The 18,259-nt window shown below is 35.4% G+C and overlaps 1 protein-coding gene across 1 annotated transcript; it reads left to right on the top strand.

Moving 5' to 3' along the window:
- Nucleotides 1-463: 463 nt before the first annotated feature.
- On the top strand, nucleotides 464-1,746 carry LOC108482813 (uncharacterized). The gene is made up of 2 exons (XM_053027428.1): nucleotides 464-798; nucleotides 1,386-1,746. The coding sequence occupies exons 1-2, from the start codon at nucleotides 487-489 to the stop codon at nucleotides 1,560-1,562; spliced, it is 489 nt and encodes a 162-aa protein (XP_052883388.1). The 5' UTR covers nucleotides 464-486; the 3' UTR covers nucleotides 1,563-1,746.
- Nucleotides 1,747-18,259: the final 16,513 nt, after the last annotated feature.

Genomic DNA, 18,259 nt, shown 5'->3' with positions numbered 1-18,259 from the left:
ATTAAAATTAAATCACATATACTCTTATCTCTTTATTTTTCTATCCCTTATTCCTTTTCATTATTTTATAACACAATTTAAATATAATGAGAAATGAGTAGTGACAATATTTCAAAACTTAGAAACAGAAAACAGAGGCTTGATAGTTAGAGGGATATAAATTGCATTCCACCCTTTATATATAATATAGATATTTGACTTGAAAGTTTTAGTTCCACATGAGAATAGCCATATGAATTGGTCATATTATTTAAAAAATGCCGTCACTTGGCTTAAATGTTATAAAACTTGCAAAGGAAATGAAAAAGAAAATGAAATGTAAGTAATAAGCATGGATCTTACATAAAAATAATATATATGCATTTATAAAGAAATAATGATAAATTTAAATCTACCAACCGGCTTCTTGTCATGTCATGCAAAACTAGTATATAAGTATGTGTTTATGTATGGCACTAAACAAATATCAAAGCAGAAGCAAAAGAAATGGAATCAAAAAAGGGTTCTGAAGAGGTTTCGTGTGTCTTTGAAAGGTGGACACTGTGCGACTTCTGGGTGGCTCCTGGCTTAGACAAAGTAGAACTAGATGAGGTGTGCTCTTTCCATGGCTTGGTTGTCGCTGCTCCGCCGCCATTTCCGCCATTTATTGTAGCTGCAGCTGTTGCCTATGCGTTCTGTCACTATGGTGATAATATAGCTTCCAGTTGTGGTTTTTCATTTGTTATTAAAGAAAATAATCTAGAGCCTGAGCTAAAGTGGATTATTGCTTGGAAAAATGGACCATGCAATGACAACAAGGTGCTGCTGATCTATTTCCATATATATATATATATATATAATGTAATATTTAGTCATTTAATGTTTTTATGCTAATTTAATTTTTAGTTAAATTTAACTCTCAACCTTTTATAAAAGTCAAATTAAATCATCACTCTTTTGAATTGAAATTATTTTTTAATGAGAATATTAATTAAAATATTAAATTTTTAATCATCGTAGGAAGCTTGTATGGCAATCCATATGTACTCCATATTTTTTTATGAACTTTTATAATTTATAATTTTGATTTTTTATTTTTGAATAATTTATTAATGTTACATATAAGACAAATAATGTTATGTTAATATAATGTGTACATAAATTGTTATGCATGTTGTCACTCCAATAATATTAAAATTAATATTTTAATTAACATCTCTATTATAAAAATAATTTATTTGACTCTTATAAAATATTAAAGACTAAATTTAACTAAAAAATAGGTCAACTTATAAAAATGTAAACTTTAGAATTAATTTTATCATTATATTACATATATATATATACATATATTTAATTATTAAACAATAAATATATGGATTAATTACGTATGAAATCAATTGCAGGTCTTTACAAAAATCCTTCCTCTTTCAGAAGACGTTGATTGGGATCAAATCAAATGCAATTTGGAGTCGGAGAATTGTGGATCCAAAAGTTGCTGCGACCTATCGGGAATAAAAGCTGAGGCTTTTATCGAGCCGGGTGTTAAGACAACTGTGAAGGCAAAACTGATAAAACAGTAATTTAGATTGTGTTGTGATGGGGCTGTCATTTGTCAACACTAGCGTGGAATTTATATTGTGTTGTTAATTTGCACTAGTATTAAAATAAAGTGACATCCATTAATAAAGATTGCTTCTACTATAGTCTAATGTGTCATCAGTTTGACAGTTTGTAGTTTGAATAAATGGTATCGTTTGTGAGAAACTTAGTTTTTGTTACCCTCAATCTTGTTAAAAATCATTAGCAAAGGAAGCTAAACGAAAAAAAACCACAGTAATTGTAACATTAATTGCAGCAATAAGAGAAAAGCACAATTATTATTTAATAATTTAAAATATTAACTTAATTGCACGAAACATTTTTAAATTTTAACTCTTATTTTAATTTATTTTTAAAATCTCTAATTTAACTATTAAATGATATATTAAATCTTATGTGACATAATTTACAATTAAAATAACAAAAAAAGAAATATTAAAAGAAATAAAAAAGAATTTAGTTTAACTGTAGCAAAAATGACGAACACTCTTCGCGATGATGGTGGTGGTGAATCTCATTTTTCCAAGGATCAGAACACTAAAAATGTAAGGTTTAAGAAAGGCCAGGATGAGGCAAAGGTCGATATGGGTATGGATCTTGAATCATCTCCGGTGACGTCTTGGAAGGAGAAACTCTTAGGGGTTGGATCAGCTGATTCTGTCAAGGACCATATGGCTACTGCAGCAATAATGATGGTGATCTAGTCTTAGTAGAGGGAGATATGATAAGATCTACTGTTAATGGGTTTCCGACAATAGATTTTTTTTTTATAGAATCAAGTAGATCCTTTACAAGGAAATGGAGATGACGGTAGTTCTAAAACTCTTGGGTCAATGTAACACCCCGTACCCGAGTCCGTTATCGGAGTCGAACACAAGGTGCACACAAACTTGACTTAATCATTTTCACAGTTCATTTAAAATTTTCCAGACAAGCTGGTTACTGCGTCACTGTCGCCTTAAAAATCATATATTGAGTTTCAAAGCTCGAAAATCAGTTTCGTAATTTTTCTCTGAAATTAGACTCATATGTCCATCCACAAATTTTTTTCTAGAATTTTTGGTTGGGCCAATTAGTACAGTTTATTAGTTAAAGTCTCCCCTGTTACAGGGATCGACTACACTGACCTTCGCGCATTACGACTTAGATATATCCCTGTACAGGGCTTCAATACTGATGCCGTTTGTTTCTATAGAAACTAGACTCAAAGAGGAATCTATACATATATGGCATGATTACTAGTTATCTCTGGTTAATTTACAATGAATTTCCAAAGTCGGAACAGGGGATCCAGAAACCGTTCTGACCCTGTTTCACGAGAACTTTAATATCTCTTAACATATAACTCATATGACCGATTCGTTTCTTCCATATGAAAGTAAATTAATGAAGGTTCATTTACATAATTTATTCACTATTTAATTCCATTCCTACTATTTTTAGTGATTTTTCACATCCACATCACTGCTGCTGTCAGCATCTGTTTTCAAGGTAACCTTTACCTACTTCATAATTTCTTTGATTTAACTAGCCCTTTTAGCATACATGGCACAAGGAATGATCATGATTAACCATTCCAATGGCCAATCATTTTCAAACATTTCCATACCTCTTAATGAACAACATACAAAATGATTATGATACCATGCCAAAGTGTATATAAGCCATTTTCGCATGGCTATCCAAATTTATACAAAATCAAAGGGGTCTATGACCAACAAACGAAAAAGTAGTCATATACATGCCATTTCAAAGTTCAACCAAAATTTGTACCAAAAAGGGGGCTTTGATAGTGTGGATGACTTTGACTTCGATGATCCCGAATCCGATAACTAACGAGCAAAATCTATAAAACAGAGAGCCAAAGCAATGGGGTAAGCATTTTAATGCTTAGTAAGTCTCAAGTAAAAAAGATCAGCTTTGACTAAAGTATTACATTCACATAGCTAAATGAATCACTTTATTAATACACATTCTCATAATCATACTTACTTCACACTTCATCAACATATACACACAAGGTATCAACCTATCTAAGAGCTGAAAGTTCGTTAGTCGATTGAACGAATACTATTTCAAACGGATCGACTTTTCCGATGCACATGTAAACATACCTTATCGTATGGGTTTTTCGAGCGTATTAATTGAGTTTATTACAGCACCAAAACGCTCACCTTCAACCGAGCTTCTTCGGAATTTAACCGGATATAACCACAAGCACAATTGCCTTCGGGTCTTAACCCGGATTTGGTAACTTGCACAAATGCCTTCGGGTCTTAGCCCGGATATAATCACTAGCATAAATGCCTTCGGGACTTAGCCCGGGTATCATTCAAATGCTCATGTACACATATATCAATAATCACGACACATCCATATTTCATTCTCGTTACTAAGGCTCAAACACAAAACATTTATCAAACCTTTCCAATTTCGGCTCAATAGCCACACACAAAGAGCATGATTTCAATTGACTTTATAACTTAGTCCCTACGCACATTCGGCTGTCCGCCATAATATGACAAATCATTTCAATATAATTCAAGTAGGGTCATTACTCTAAGACTTACCTCGGACGTGGTCGAACGATTTCGACGGCTATTCGACTACTTTTTCCTTCCCTTTATCGGATTTAGCTCCCCTTTGCTCTTGAGCTTAATTTAACAAATAAATTGATTTAATCATTTGAGCATCGAAAGAGGAATTCAAGGTACTTAGCCCACATATTTTCATTAGACATTAAAGTCACATATGTACTGAAATTATGAATCAACTCAACACATTAGTTAGTACTCTCCTTAGCCGAATTTTCTAAGCCAAGAATAGGCATCAATATGCTTGCCTCTAATCGAATGCATGCACACCAATTCCCCTCATGTGGCCGAATATGCATGTCCATGTTGAGGCCAATTATACACTTAATACCACACAAAAACAGCATACATTTTACTAACTAACGCATTCCATATTGTAACTCAATACACATCTATCATTTCCTTCATAACCGAAACATCATCATAAGTAAATATATACCTTGAGATAGTATATATGACATACCAATACATCATGTGCAAACATATATACATATATATATGCTAGAGCCGAATCTCAAAGTTGCTTATATCCAAATATAAACATATATCCAAAGCTCAAATCTTACCTACCATGCAATATGCATAAATCATACTTATGGATATACCATGGCCGAATACACCACAACACCATACCGTTTCGATTTTGGTCACGGTTGAACAAGGAACTTAATGCCTCACTCGAAAGAAAAAAAATGCTAGAAAGAAGATTTAAGAGTCATCAATCCACCTTCACATGCATCATTACAAAGCTTCATTTTAGCATGTAAATGACATCAACACCAAGCAAGAATGATGCATCCATGGCGAGTGTCATTTCCATCACCTAACAAGATTTCGACCATGGGCTAGGTAGAACTCAAGCTACCAACTAAAACATGCATGCATCTCATGGACAACATCAAACATACCTTAGTCTAACAAATCACCATAGCCGATTGTTTCAAGCTCCTCCCTTCCTTTCTTTCCTCTATTCGCCAAGGATGAACCAAAGGACACACTTGTTTCCTTTCTTCCTTAGAGTTTTCAGCCAAAAGAAGTGACAATTGATGAACACTTTTTTTTCTTCTTTGTTTTCTTTCTCTCATTCACGGCAAGGGAGGGCATGGATGAGACCATTTTTTCTTTCTTTGCCCATGCTCTTTATTTTATTATTTCTAACATCAAGCATTCACCCAACATGTTTTATGACATGTTTTGCCCATAATTCTTTGTCATGGCGGCCATTAGCAAATAAAAGGGAAATTGACATGCAAACCCCTCATTTTGCATGCATGATCAACTAGTCATCACAAATTTCCCCATCATACTTTCAAAGTTTTCTACTAGGGCCTTTCTAGTGAAATTCACATTTATAACTCTAAATTAAAACATCAAAAATGTCACACATGAGTTAACACATATTATAGGCAATAAAATAAATATTAAATTATTTTTATGCCTCGATTTTGTGGTCCTGAAACCACATTCCGACTAGGGTCGTTTTAAGGCTGTCACAGTCAAAGTGTTGGATACAATGCTCTTCACAATAGGATTAGTAGCCTTTGGAAGCTGTCAAAGCCATTTCAACTCATGGATATTGAAAATGGCTACTTCTTGGCTAAGTTTCAGTGCTTTGATGACTATGAGAAAGTCTTGATGTAGGGGTCATGGATTATATATGGTCTGTAACACCCTTAACCCGTATCCATCGTTGAAACAGGGTTTCAGATCATTACTGAAACTTTCAGAACATTTTACAACTAATTTATGTAAATTACTATTTATATACCAAGATCATTCAAAAAGTCCCTTAATTGGACCCTCGAGGTCCAATACGAGCATTAGAATCGAGTCGAGACTTAACCGGAAACTCATAAAATTTTTCACGACATTTCAAAAATTTCCCAAAGTAGTAAGGCTGACACGCCTATGTGGTCAGGCTGTGTAGTACACACGCCCGTGTCCCTAACCCGTGTAACTCTCTGGCTTTTAAGGCATGAAAAAATTGAAGTCACATGGCCAAGTCACACACCCGTGTGCTAGGCCGTGTAGCGAATTTAATTTTCGAAATTTAGGTGCAATTTTTATATGGCCATGTAACACACTCGTGTCCAAGGCCATGTCAACCACACGGTTGAGACACACGCCTGTGTCTCTACCCGTGTGCCCAATTCTGAGCATTTTGTTTCTCATTTTTAAGATGCAGGGGACACACAGCTGGACCACATGCCAATGGGACAAGCCGTGTGTCTGTCCGTGTGGACAAAATAAGACCATTTCTTAGCCTTATTTGTCACCCAAAACTCACCATTTTCCTGCACCAAAACATACCAAACACATTCCAACCATTTCAAGCATTCAAATTAAGAGATTTCCATCATTCAACGTGGCATATTATCGCATGCATACATGTTTACAATCTTACCTTGGATTAACTAGGCATTAACATCATTTGATCACATGTACTCAACATAACACATATGAATACATATCATAATAACCTACTTAATCATACCAAAATAAGCCATTACTAGCCATTCCAATGGCTAGGTTACAAAACATCATTATCAAGCTACTAATGGTCAAGTTGTCCTATACATGCCATTATACCAAAATGATTTTACTAAGTATACCCAAAATGACTAGTTGATAGTGTGACGGTCTCCTGTGATTTCCAACCTTCGGGAGCTTCTGAGCACTATAAAACAGGGGAAAAATAAACGGAGTAAGCATTACATGCTTAGTAAGTTCGTATAACAGAAACTAAACTTACCAATCCCGTTTATTAAATCTAAGCATACAATAACAAGTTTTCCATCCATTTGGCTAAATTGCCTAAACACATGCATCCAATCAAACATGTTAGTTACAAAGTTTACATATACATCAAGTAAGAATAGATGAGCTCATCATGCAATACTCTTTCAAGGCATTATCATTTCATCTCATAATTCTCATGCCATGTCAAGTGTTATATGTTCGTTGAATCATTGAAATTCCGATGAATACTCAAGTGGTACACTCAGGGTGTACGATTCAATAATCCGTCAATTCTTATTCAAGGGTACCCCTTAGGGCAGTTAACCAAGGAACACGCTCTTAAGTCACATATCGTATAACAAGATTACCAGTCCAGGCTAAATCCTTTATATAACGTATGCTCTAAGAGCTCAATTAGGATTACCAACCAGGTTAAACCCTAATCATAACGTATACTCGAGAGGTATTATATTAGGATTACCCGTCCGGGCTAAATCCTTTCTATAACAAGGTCAATAAGATTAATCTTCCGAGCTAAATCTCGTCTGCAGCAAATGCAGGACCTTATTAGTTTAGGGAAAGTGCATATAATCATCGGAATTCAATATTCAATCGGGACTTAACCCTTTTTCACCATCTAAAGCATGTATTAAATTTTCCATTATAACATTCAAATAGTGTACATCAATGTAAGTCACATTCCATACAACCACAACATTCAATTACATATATTTACATGCTTAATTAAGTTACACGAACTTACCTCGACACTTGCTTGTGTTAGAAATCTACTAATCCAAAACCTTTTCTTTTCCTCGATCTAGCCTCAAATTAGTGTTGTCTGGATCTATATAAATGAATTTAACCAACAATTTCACACATTTCATATTTAAATGGCCTCAATTTATTCCTAGGTAGAATTACCATTCTATCCCTAACTTTTCCATAAATTTCGATTTCGTCCCTAGGCTCGGAAAATGAAACTTGTGCAATTTACTCTCTATTCCAAGCCTAACCAAAATCCAATTACAAATTTTACAGCACATATATTCATAAAAATTCAGAATTTTTCTTCAATTTCACAAGTTTACATTTTAGTCCCTAAATCATGTTTCCATCAAAAATCACTTTGTAAAAGTTGTTTATCTATCAACAACCTTTCATTTTCTACCATAAATTTCTAATTTTCAGCATATACATCCTTGACCCACTTTCCATACTTTGATAACTTTTCAAATTAATCCTCAAATAGAGAGATTAAGCTATCTTGGTTTCAAAAAAATCAAAATTACTAAAAACGGGACAAGAAAACTTATCCAATTAAGCCTTGAAAGACTTCTCTCTCTCTCATGGGGTTTCCATGTGCTTTTAGGTTGAAGATGATGAGAAGATAAGATGATATGTTCTTTTCATCTTTTAATTAATTAAGTATTTTGTAATTTCCAATTTAGTCATTGCTTTTTTTCTATATTTCCATGGATAAGTCACCAAGAATCTACATACTTTTCTTTAATGGTCTAATTACTATATAAGGACCTCTAAATTTGAATTCCATAGCTATTTAATCCTTATAGCTACTAGAATTTAACTTTCATATTTTATGCAATTTAGTCATTCTCGTAATTAAATACTTAATTGATAAAATTTTCGTATCAACATTTTCACATGACATGCCTATTATAATATGAACCATATAATGAAATAAAAATAAACCTTATTTTCGAATCAGATTTGTGGTCCCGAAACCACTATTCCAATTTTACTGAAAAATGGACTGTTACATGGTTCGTATCTTCCAGTCCAAAAATGGACCAAAGATTTCTCCTCACTACAATCATACCCAAGCGTGGTTATGGCTTATGTAACACCCCTTACCCGTATTCAACGCCAGAACAGGGTACGAGGCATTACTGGACTTGTCACACGATCAAACATACAATTTCGAGTTATAAATTTGTGCCCAAATTAAAACCATTCATATTCAATCACAATGTTTCTATTACGAGCCTACGAGGCCTAAAACATGCTTTAGAAGTGGTTTGAGATTAAATCGAGAACTTTAGAAATTTTTACAAAATATAGAAAATTTTTCACTAAACAGGGGTCACACGCCCGTGTGGATATGGGACACGCCCGTGTAACGCTTTGTTTGTCACCTAAGAACAAATTGAAGACACACGGCCAAGTCACATGACCGTGTGCTAGGTTGTGTGGTCGATTTAAAATTTATGATTTTTCATTAAATAGGTGCAGACTTCACAGGGCCAGGGCACAGCCCGTTTTTGAGGCCGTGCCGTCGACACGGTTGAGACACACACCCATGTCTCTACCCGTATACTCGATATTGGGCATTCTGTTTTGCAAAAATTAGGGTGCAGGGGACACACGGCCTAAACACATGCCCGTGGGGCAAGCCGTGTGTTGCACACGGCCTAGACACATGCCCGTGTGTCTACCCGTGTGGAAAAAAGTAAGGCTATTTACCAAGCCATTTTGCCACCGTTTAATGCACACACTTACACAACATAATATAGCACCAATCTAAGCATTTACATACAACCAACATCCACAACCAAGACATCAACACATCATTCATGAGATGCATCATTGTATAAATATACTTATAGCCAATATTAACCCTTTTCCAATGGCCTTATACAAAATGAATTACTAACCAATATAAGCCAACACATTTGGCCAAATCAATTATGACACATAGCAAAATGACCAAGTCCCCTATACATGTCATAACTCAAAATGTTGAATTCTTTTTTTTCATTGGTACAAAAATAATTGTTGATAGTGTTAGTGAATCTCCGACGGTCTCCGAACCCCGAGCTAGCTTGGTGACTGTAAGACAAGGGAAAGGAAGGGGAGTAAGTTATATAGCTTAGTAAGTTCATATGCAAATAATAAGCATCATAACTACACCTTAACCATGCAATTTATATATGTGAGATAACATAATTATTACTAAAATCTCAAAGTCATAACTTGCTCATTCACAACCTTACTAAGAGTTCATCACATATCGAGCTCATTACTTATGAGTTTTACATACATACCTATACCAACTTGCACATAACCATATCCTTTCACAACTTTGACATTCCCATCGAAAACTCAAAATATCAACGGATACTCGAAGATCTTGGACACAAGTGCCATATATGCAGCCAAAGCTACCTCATATCTCGTAATACATATGGGCTCGTTTTTGAGCTATTTACGGGCTTGCTCGTACAAGCTGTCAGTACGGATGTAGCTATACAGTGCTGCTCACACAAGCTGTCAGGTTTCCGCAACATATGCCAAACTACCCAGCCACTGGTAGGACGTACGAGGCCAGCAGTCGGATTACATAATCACATATACACATGGGTTCCTAGTGACATGTCACTCGTATCCTATTCTATTCCTAAGGTTCAACCGGGATTTCTCGCTTGTCAAAACTTTGTCGAAAATATCCAAAGAATCAATCACAATTCATACAATATTAAAGCATATAAAACATAAATATAACAATGCATTATTTACATACGAACTTACCTCGGTACAAAAATAGTAAAATTGGACCTAATCATCAAACACTTTGTTTTGTCCCCGATCTAGGTCCGAACCTCATTTTTCTTGATCTATAATAACAAATTTAACTCATTTAATACTCACATTATTCAATTTGGCCCAAAAATCATATTATGCAAAATTACATGTTTGCTCCTAATGTTTCACATTTTTACAATTTAGTCCCTATGCTCGTAAAATGAAATGTATTCAATTTATTCAAAACCCAAGCCTAGCCGAACCATTTTTATACTCATACCAGCCCACATTTTTCACTTAATCACAATTTTACTACTCATTTTCCTTTTTGACATTTTTACCGAAAATCACTTAGCAAAAGTTGTTTATCTTACAACTATCATACATTTTCTACCATTAGACAACAAAATATACAAATATCTAACATGGGTAAAATTTTAACCTTCATCTTTCTTTCAAATTAGTCCTTGAAATGGCTAAATTAGGTTACAAGGATCTTAAAAACATGAAAAACATTAAAAACAGGGCTAGAACGGACTTACAATCGAGCTTGGAAGCTTGACAAACCCTAGCTATGCCTTCCTCTTGAAAATTTCAGCCAAAGGACGAAATTGAAAAAGATGGAGATGTTTTGTTTAGTAAATTTTGTCCTTATTTGATAAATGACTAAAATGCCCTTCACTTAAAATTTTGCAATTTTACCCTACCATGTCCATTTTTGTTCAACTTAAAGTATAATGGTTTAATTACCATTTAAAGACCTCTAATTAAAAATTTCATAGCAACTAGACACCTCTAGCTTCTAAAACACACATTTTGCATCTATTGCAATTTAGTCCTTTTAGCTAAATTAAGTGCCCAAATGATAAAATTTTTGAACAAAATTTTCACTAAACAATTCCATGAAACTGTAGACCTAAAAATATAATAAAAATAATTCTTTCTTTATTGGATTTTTGGTCTCAAAACCACTGTTCCTACTAGACCCAAAATCGGACTGTTACAACTCTCCCCTTTTAGGGATTTTCGTCCCGGAAAATCTTACTAAAAAATAGGTTTGGGTACTGTTTTCTAATAGCTTCCTCAAGTTCCCACGTAGCTTCTTCAACCCCATGTCTTTGCCACAAAACTTTTACTAGGGCTATACTTTTATTTCTCAACTGTTTAACTTTCTAAGCTAAAATCTTGATCGGTTTCTCACCATAAGTCATATCAGGTCAAATCTCAATCTCTGTCAGTGAAATCACATGTGAGGGATCAGAACGGTACCGTCGTAACATTGACACATGAAACATATTATGAATCCTTTCTAACTCTGTCGGTAAAGCTAACTGATATGCCACTGGCCCTATTCTCTCAATAATCTCATACGACCCAATGAAACGTGGACTTAACTTGCCTTTATGGCCAAATCTCAGAATCTTCTTCTATGGAGATACTTTCAGAAATACGTTATCTCCAACTTGAAATTCAATTTCTTTTCTTTTCAAATTTGCATACTACTTTTGTTGATCTGAAACGAAATTCAAGCAACCACGGATTACCTTCATATTTTCTTCGGTTTCACTAACCAAGTCAACCCCATGAATCTATCTCTATCTAAGTTCTGTCCAATACAACAGAGTTTGACACTTGTGGCCATACAATTCTTCATATGGTGCCATCTTTATACTCGACTGAAAACTGTTGTTATAAGCAAATTCGACCAATGGTAGATATTTTTCCCAACTACCTTCAAATTCTAGAACACAACATCAGAGCATATCTTCAAGAATTTAGATTACTCTTTCGGATTGACCATTAGTTTGCGGATGAAAAGCGATACTAAAATTTAACTTTGTACCCAAAGCTTCTTGTAATTTCTTCCAAAATCTTGAAGTAAATCTCGGATCTCTATCCGAAGTAATAGAAATAGGCACTCCGTGCAATCTAACAATTTCAGCAATGTACAATTCAACTAGCTTATCAAGTGAATAGTTAGTACGTATCGGAATAAAATGAGCTAATTTTGTCAATCTATCAACAACAGCCCAGATGGCATCTTTATTTTTTAGAGTCAAAGGCAAACCCGTTACGAAGTCCATCGTAATCATATCCTATTTCCATTCAGGTACCATCACTAGCTGAAGTAAACCCAAAGGCACTTGGTGTTTGACTTTTACTTGTTGACAAATCAAACATCTCGAAACAAACTCTGAAATATCTCGGTTCATACCTGACCACTAATACAATTTCTTCAAATCATTATACATTTTTGTACTACCTAGATGAACTGATAAACAACCACTATGTGCCTCGTGCAAAATTTTCTGAATAAGTTCATCAGTTTTTGGCACACATACTCTATCTTAGAACATCAAACAATCATCTAGACCATTCCGTAAGTTTGATTCACTACCCAATTCACACTGAGCTTGTAACACCCCGAATTTGGGCCTAGAAGTATTGGGCCTTAAGTATGGGTCCGTAAGGAGGTTGTATATAAGTATTTAATTGTACAAGGAAATGACACAATTAAATGTCTGCTTTAGTGGTTAATGGCCCTGAGAAGTGTTGGAGAAATCTTGGGTTCAAACCTGGGCTTTAGCAAAAATTTTGGTATTAAGTAAATAAACCCTGAATGCTTGGATGATGGCCTTTTAAATTATTGTGTTAAATAAATGACACAAGAAAGCATGTGGTCTAGTGGTTGTGGCATCCTTAAGGTTGTAAAGGAGCTTGGGTTCAAGTCTTGGCTCTTACAATTCATTTTGGTTTTTCTCTTAAGTGAATCTGGACGCTGGCACATATGTCTTAAAGTTAATTATGAACGTTTTCATCACACAGAAAGAGCCTGTGGTGGAGTGGCAAGGTGGCATGTTGTGTAACTATGAGGTCTGAGGTTCAATTCTTGGGATGCGCAGTGGAGTATTTATATTTATTTTTCTATTTGAGTTGTGAAGGAGGTGAAGTTGGACTGAAACTCTATGGTTGAAGTGGTCATAAAAATGAGGAATGTAACAGTCCAGTTTTGACTCTAGTCGGAATAATGGTTTTGAGACTAGAAATTCGATTTTAAAAAATATTTTAATATTATTTTCTGTGTCTATGATATGTGAATTTACATCTGTGAAATTTCTGTGATTTAATTTGTCTGTTTCTGTGCTTAATCATGAAAAAGGATTAAATCGCGTAAAGTGTAAAAGTTGAGTGCTAAATGTTAAAGCACCTAATTGGCTTGGATTTTAAAATATGGGTCCTTGCATGTCAAATTTACCATTTATGTTAATGGTGGAAAATTATGGACATGTTAGGTAAGTTTTAATGAATTATAACTAAAGGGTATTTTGGTCAATTGTAAATTAAACATATGTTAAATAATTATAACATAAATGGTATTCATTTTTACCATTCTCTTGGCCGATTAAAGTAAGAAAAAGAATCAAATTGGGGTTTTGATATTCGGCTACCTTAATCCTTGATTAAGATCAAGAATAAAGAAAATCGAACTTAGATCGGGGGAAGTCCAAAATAGTTGAATAGACAACTCGTTTTATCCGAAATCTGTCCGAGGTAAGTCAAATTACAATTACGTGTTAATTGAAATAAATTCTACACATATAAACTGTAATCTATATTCAATTGCCTTGAGTGCTTGATGTATATCTTTGGAGTAAAGTATGATAATATGTTAATATCTGAAAAACTCTGTATGTTCCTAAGCAAAGTTGACATCTGTCTATGGCATCGTGTAAGACTGTGTCTGGGACACATGCCTCGATTGAGATTTATGTATAAGACCATGTCTGGGACATCGGCATCATATCTGATTTCGTGTAATACCCTATCTGGGATAGATGCATCGATATTGAATTACATGTAAGACCACGTCTGGGACGTCGGCATTGTACTTGATTATGAGCATCTATATCGTTTCTGACCCATCTGATTATAGCGTACAAAATCTGAGATTGAGTACATGAATTGTATAACCTATGCAGGTACGTTTGTATAGTACTAAATTTTCTGAGTATGAAAAACTTTATCTCTGTGAAATATGAATGGAAATGTAGCATGTCATATATGCAAACAAAGGAGAATGGTTAAGTTTATGAATGTTGTATATTATTGCTTGTAGGATTGGACCCAAAAAAGGGTGGCAAATTGGCTTTAACCAAGCCTACTTGGTGCCACACGGTCAGGGTACAATGGCGTGCCTTGTGGTCGTGTAAGAAAAGCAGTATTCTTCTAAGAATCACACGGTCTCGACACACGAGCGTGTCATATGGCCGTGGGCTAAAGTCAGTAGCTAGCTAAGTATCACACGGCCATAGTACACGGGCGTGCCTATTGGCCATGTAAAAAGGTCAGTATAGGACCTAGTTTTGGCATGGCTGGTTCACATAGGAGTTTCTAGTGCCCGTGTGTACCACACGGCCTAGTCACACGGGCGTGTGACTTTAACAGTTTGAAAGAATTGGTTAAGTTCTGAAAATTCTGAACAAGTTCGGTTTAGTTTCGACCTTTCTTTAAATGTATATTTTAGGTCTCGTAGACCATAATTAGAGATGATTGTTTATGAAATGATGTTAAATAGTATCTGTGATTCTGAATTGGTCCGAAATGTTCTATCTGTCTGGTAATGCCTCGTAACCCTAATCTGATGTTGGTTACGGGTTAGGGGTGTTACAAGGAATTTTCCTAATGGTTGAAAGTAATCCCACATCGGGAAACTAGTAGGAGAATTGTTGAGAAGCTAGCTTTAAATAGAGCGAACCAGGTGACTTGGGAGGAAGATTGAATGCAGGATATGCCAAGGTTGGTGATTGTGGACTTCGGTGCGTTTTCATAAACAGGTGTGTATTTTGCACTACTCTAGCTGTAGAATGGCAAATGCTGGAATGCCGAAATACCAGTCACACAGCGATGGCAGCCACACGAGCATGCGAGCGCACATGTGGAAGCTTTGACGGGATGGTTGAGGCCATCATGAGTGTTCTCGTGGGCTTAGGTTGCTTAGGGTCACAATGGGCTGGGATGGGCCAATAGGCCCATAGGCCCAAGTGGATAGATTGTATGAAAGTGTAGTAAATATTGGATTGGACTATGTGAATCTCATATCTGTAGGCTAGTATTACTGAAATACCCCTGTAGGGTAGAATTACTGAAATGCCATTGTAGGATAGAATTACTGAAATGCCCCTGTAGGGTAGAATTACTAAATACCCTTGGTTTACAAAATTACCAAAATACCCTCGATTAGAAAAATTACCAAAATACCCCTAGTTTGTAAAATTACCAAAATACCCCTAATTTGTAAAATTACTGAAATACCCTCGACCTGTAAAATTATCGAAATACCCTCGACCTGTAAAATTATCGAAATACCCTCAATTTGTAAAATTACCAAACTACCCTTGACTTGGAAAATTACCAAAATACCCTTGATTTGGAAAATTACTGAAATACCCTTGATTTGGAAAATTACCGAAATACCCTTAATTTGGAAAATTATAGAAATACCCTTAATTTATAAAATTACAGAAATACCCTTGACTTTTAAAACTTACAGAAATACCATTGGTATCGAAATACCCTTAGTTTGTAGATTTACCAAAACACCCTTGTAGGGTGAAATGACTAAAATACCCCTAATAGGTAAAAAGACCGTTCTGCCCTTCTAGGGTATATGACTCACTAATAATACAATTTGATTGATTTCACTATGTTCTGACTGAGAATGTATGACTGAGATTGGACTGTTGTAACTATGATTGGTATGATTTTGTATGCCGTGTGTATATTGCTGCATTCATATAATATTTGTTACAAATGCATGGGAATTATGGAATAGAGGAATTATATGAGGATCGCATGGTTGCTTAACGATCGTGGATTCACCGATTGAGGATTGCATGGTTGCTTGATGACTGTGGATCCACCGGTGGCTTTTAAGCCCAATATATGATTACTGACGACTCTGTGTCTATCATATTTACTTGAGGCTATGTGCCGACTATATTACCGTTGCTGATGGCTATGTTCCTAACATGATACAGCTACCGATGGCTTAAAGCCAATTATTCTGATTATGGCTCTGTGCCAACCTAAATATGACTTTGTACCATCTTGACGATGGCTTCGTGCCAAAATGTATTTACCTGTGGCTATGTGCCTAACATACCTGTTGATGACTCTATGTCGATCATATTTACCGAAGGCTGTGTGCCGATTATATTACTATCACTGATGGCTATGTGTTGAACTTATTACAGTTACCGATGGCTTTGTGCCAATTATAATACCGCTACTGAAGGCTTAAAGCCGTATATATGCTAGCAGCTTTGTTGTGATTATGGGTAGTACCGTAATCGGGCAACCATTGATGTGTATCGAATGGGTGGGTCGATATTTATATCCCCACATGATGTGTACCGGGGGACGAAGTTGGTGTGTAGCGGTTGGATTATTGGGATGGGATAGCATGCATCCATGCATCCACACATTCTGTTGTGTTACTGAGATGGGCTAGGCCTAATTGATTTTGTTGTGGGCGGTGACCCAAATGTTATTGTAATGGGCTTTGGCCCACGTATGCTCTGAACTGGACTGTACTCTTACTGTTAAAGGGCTCTGGCCCAGACTGTTTCTGTTTTTGTAAACTGAATGTTACTCTAGTAAGGAGATTGCACACTAAGTTTTCTTAAACTCACCCCGTTTATTAACTGTGCAGGTAATCTCCAACGTTACGTGGATCGGTGTCACAGAGGGACTCGGAGACGACCACAGAACTGCACATGTTTTTCTAATTCGTTTATTTAGTTAAGCACTTTCGTTTTGATTTGGGGTTGTATTATGGCCTCTTTATTTTCTTAACTGTTTATTTGGGAAATTTATTTAGTATGCTGAATATTTGTTAGAAGTATGGCATGGTTACAACAACTGGTTTTCAAAATACTGTTTAAATCCACAGCGAATAAAGTTTTAAAGGTAATAATGTTTTACAAGAGAATGACTTTTAATAAACCAACGTAAACTGAGGTTTTCACAAGATCTAAAATGGCCAAAAGTTTTAAATGGTAAGAAGGGTTTTCAATTAGAACATGGTTTTCGCAAAATACTTCCATGTGACACGCCAGATTTGAGCCTAACTTCTAAGCCGGGTTTGGGGTGTTATAGAGCTCTTTTGGCTTGCAAATCACTATCATTTTTCTGAGCTTCACAAATTTGTTGAAGACATATCGGTCTAGCTCTCAACTCGGCCAAAATTGAACCATCATTTGACAAATTCAGTTTCATATTCATAGCTCTCAAAGCAAACAAGGACTTTTTGCTCAAAGCATCTACGACTACATTTGCCTTTCCCGAATGATAGTCAATCACTAGTTCATAATCCTTCAGTAACTCGAGCCATCTCCGTTGTCACAAGTTCAGATCTTTCTAAGTCATCAAGTATTTTAAACTCTTATGATCAGTAAAGATATGGCATTTCTCACCGTACAGATGATGACGCCAAATTTTCAAAGCAAAAACGATGGCGGCCAATTCCAAGTCATGTGTTGGATAATTCTTCTCGTGTGGCTTCAATTGTCTCAAGGAAGAAGTTATCACTTTCCTTCTTGCATCAACACATAACCCAAATCATTCAATGAAGCGTCGCTATAAATTACTAATTCTTTTCCCAATTCAGGCTATACTAAAACTGGTGCCTCAGTCAATAGTGCTTTCAATTTCTCAAAACTTTGCTGGCATTTTCGGACCATTCAAATTTAACATCTTTTTGCAACAACTTGGTATAGGAGTAACAATCATCAAAAATCCTT

This window comes from Gossypium arboreum, chromosome 5 (genome assembly GCF_025698485.1).
Source record: "Gossypium arboreum isolate Shixiya-1 chromosome 5, ASM2569848v2, whole genome shotgun sequence".
Classification (NCBI taxonomy): Eukaryota; Viridiplantae; Streptophyta; class Magnoliopsida; order Malvales; family Malvaceae; genus Gossypium; species Gossypium arboreum.
The sequence above is the reverse complement of the archived record's forward strand: the minus strand, read 5'-3'. Positions and strand labels throughout refer to the sequence as shown.

What these genes read in the sequence shown, in the direction of transcription:
- LOC108482813 (XM_053027428.1), top strand. Translation starts at nt 487, where the DNA reads ATGGAATCAAAAAAGGGTTCTGAAGAGGTTTCGTGTGTCTTTGAAAGG. An exon ending in GACCATGCAATGACAACAAG is followed by an intron (nt 799 to 1,385) that starts GTGCTGCTGATC and finishes AATCAATTGCAG; the next exon opens with GTCTTTACAAAAATCCTTCC.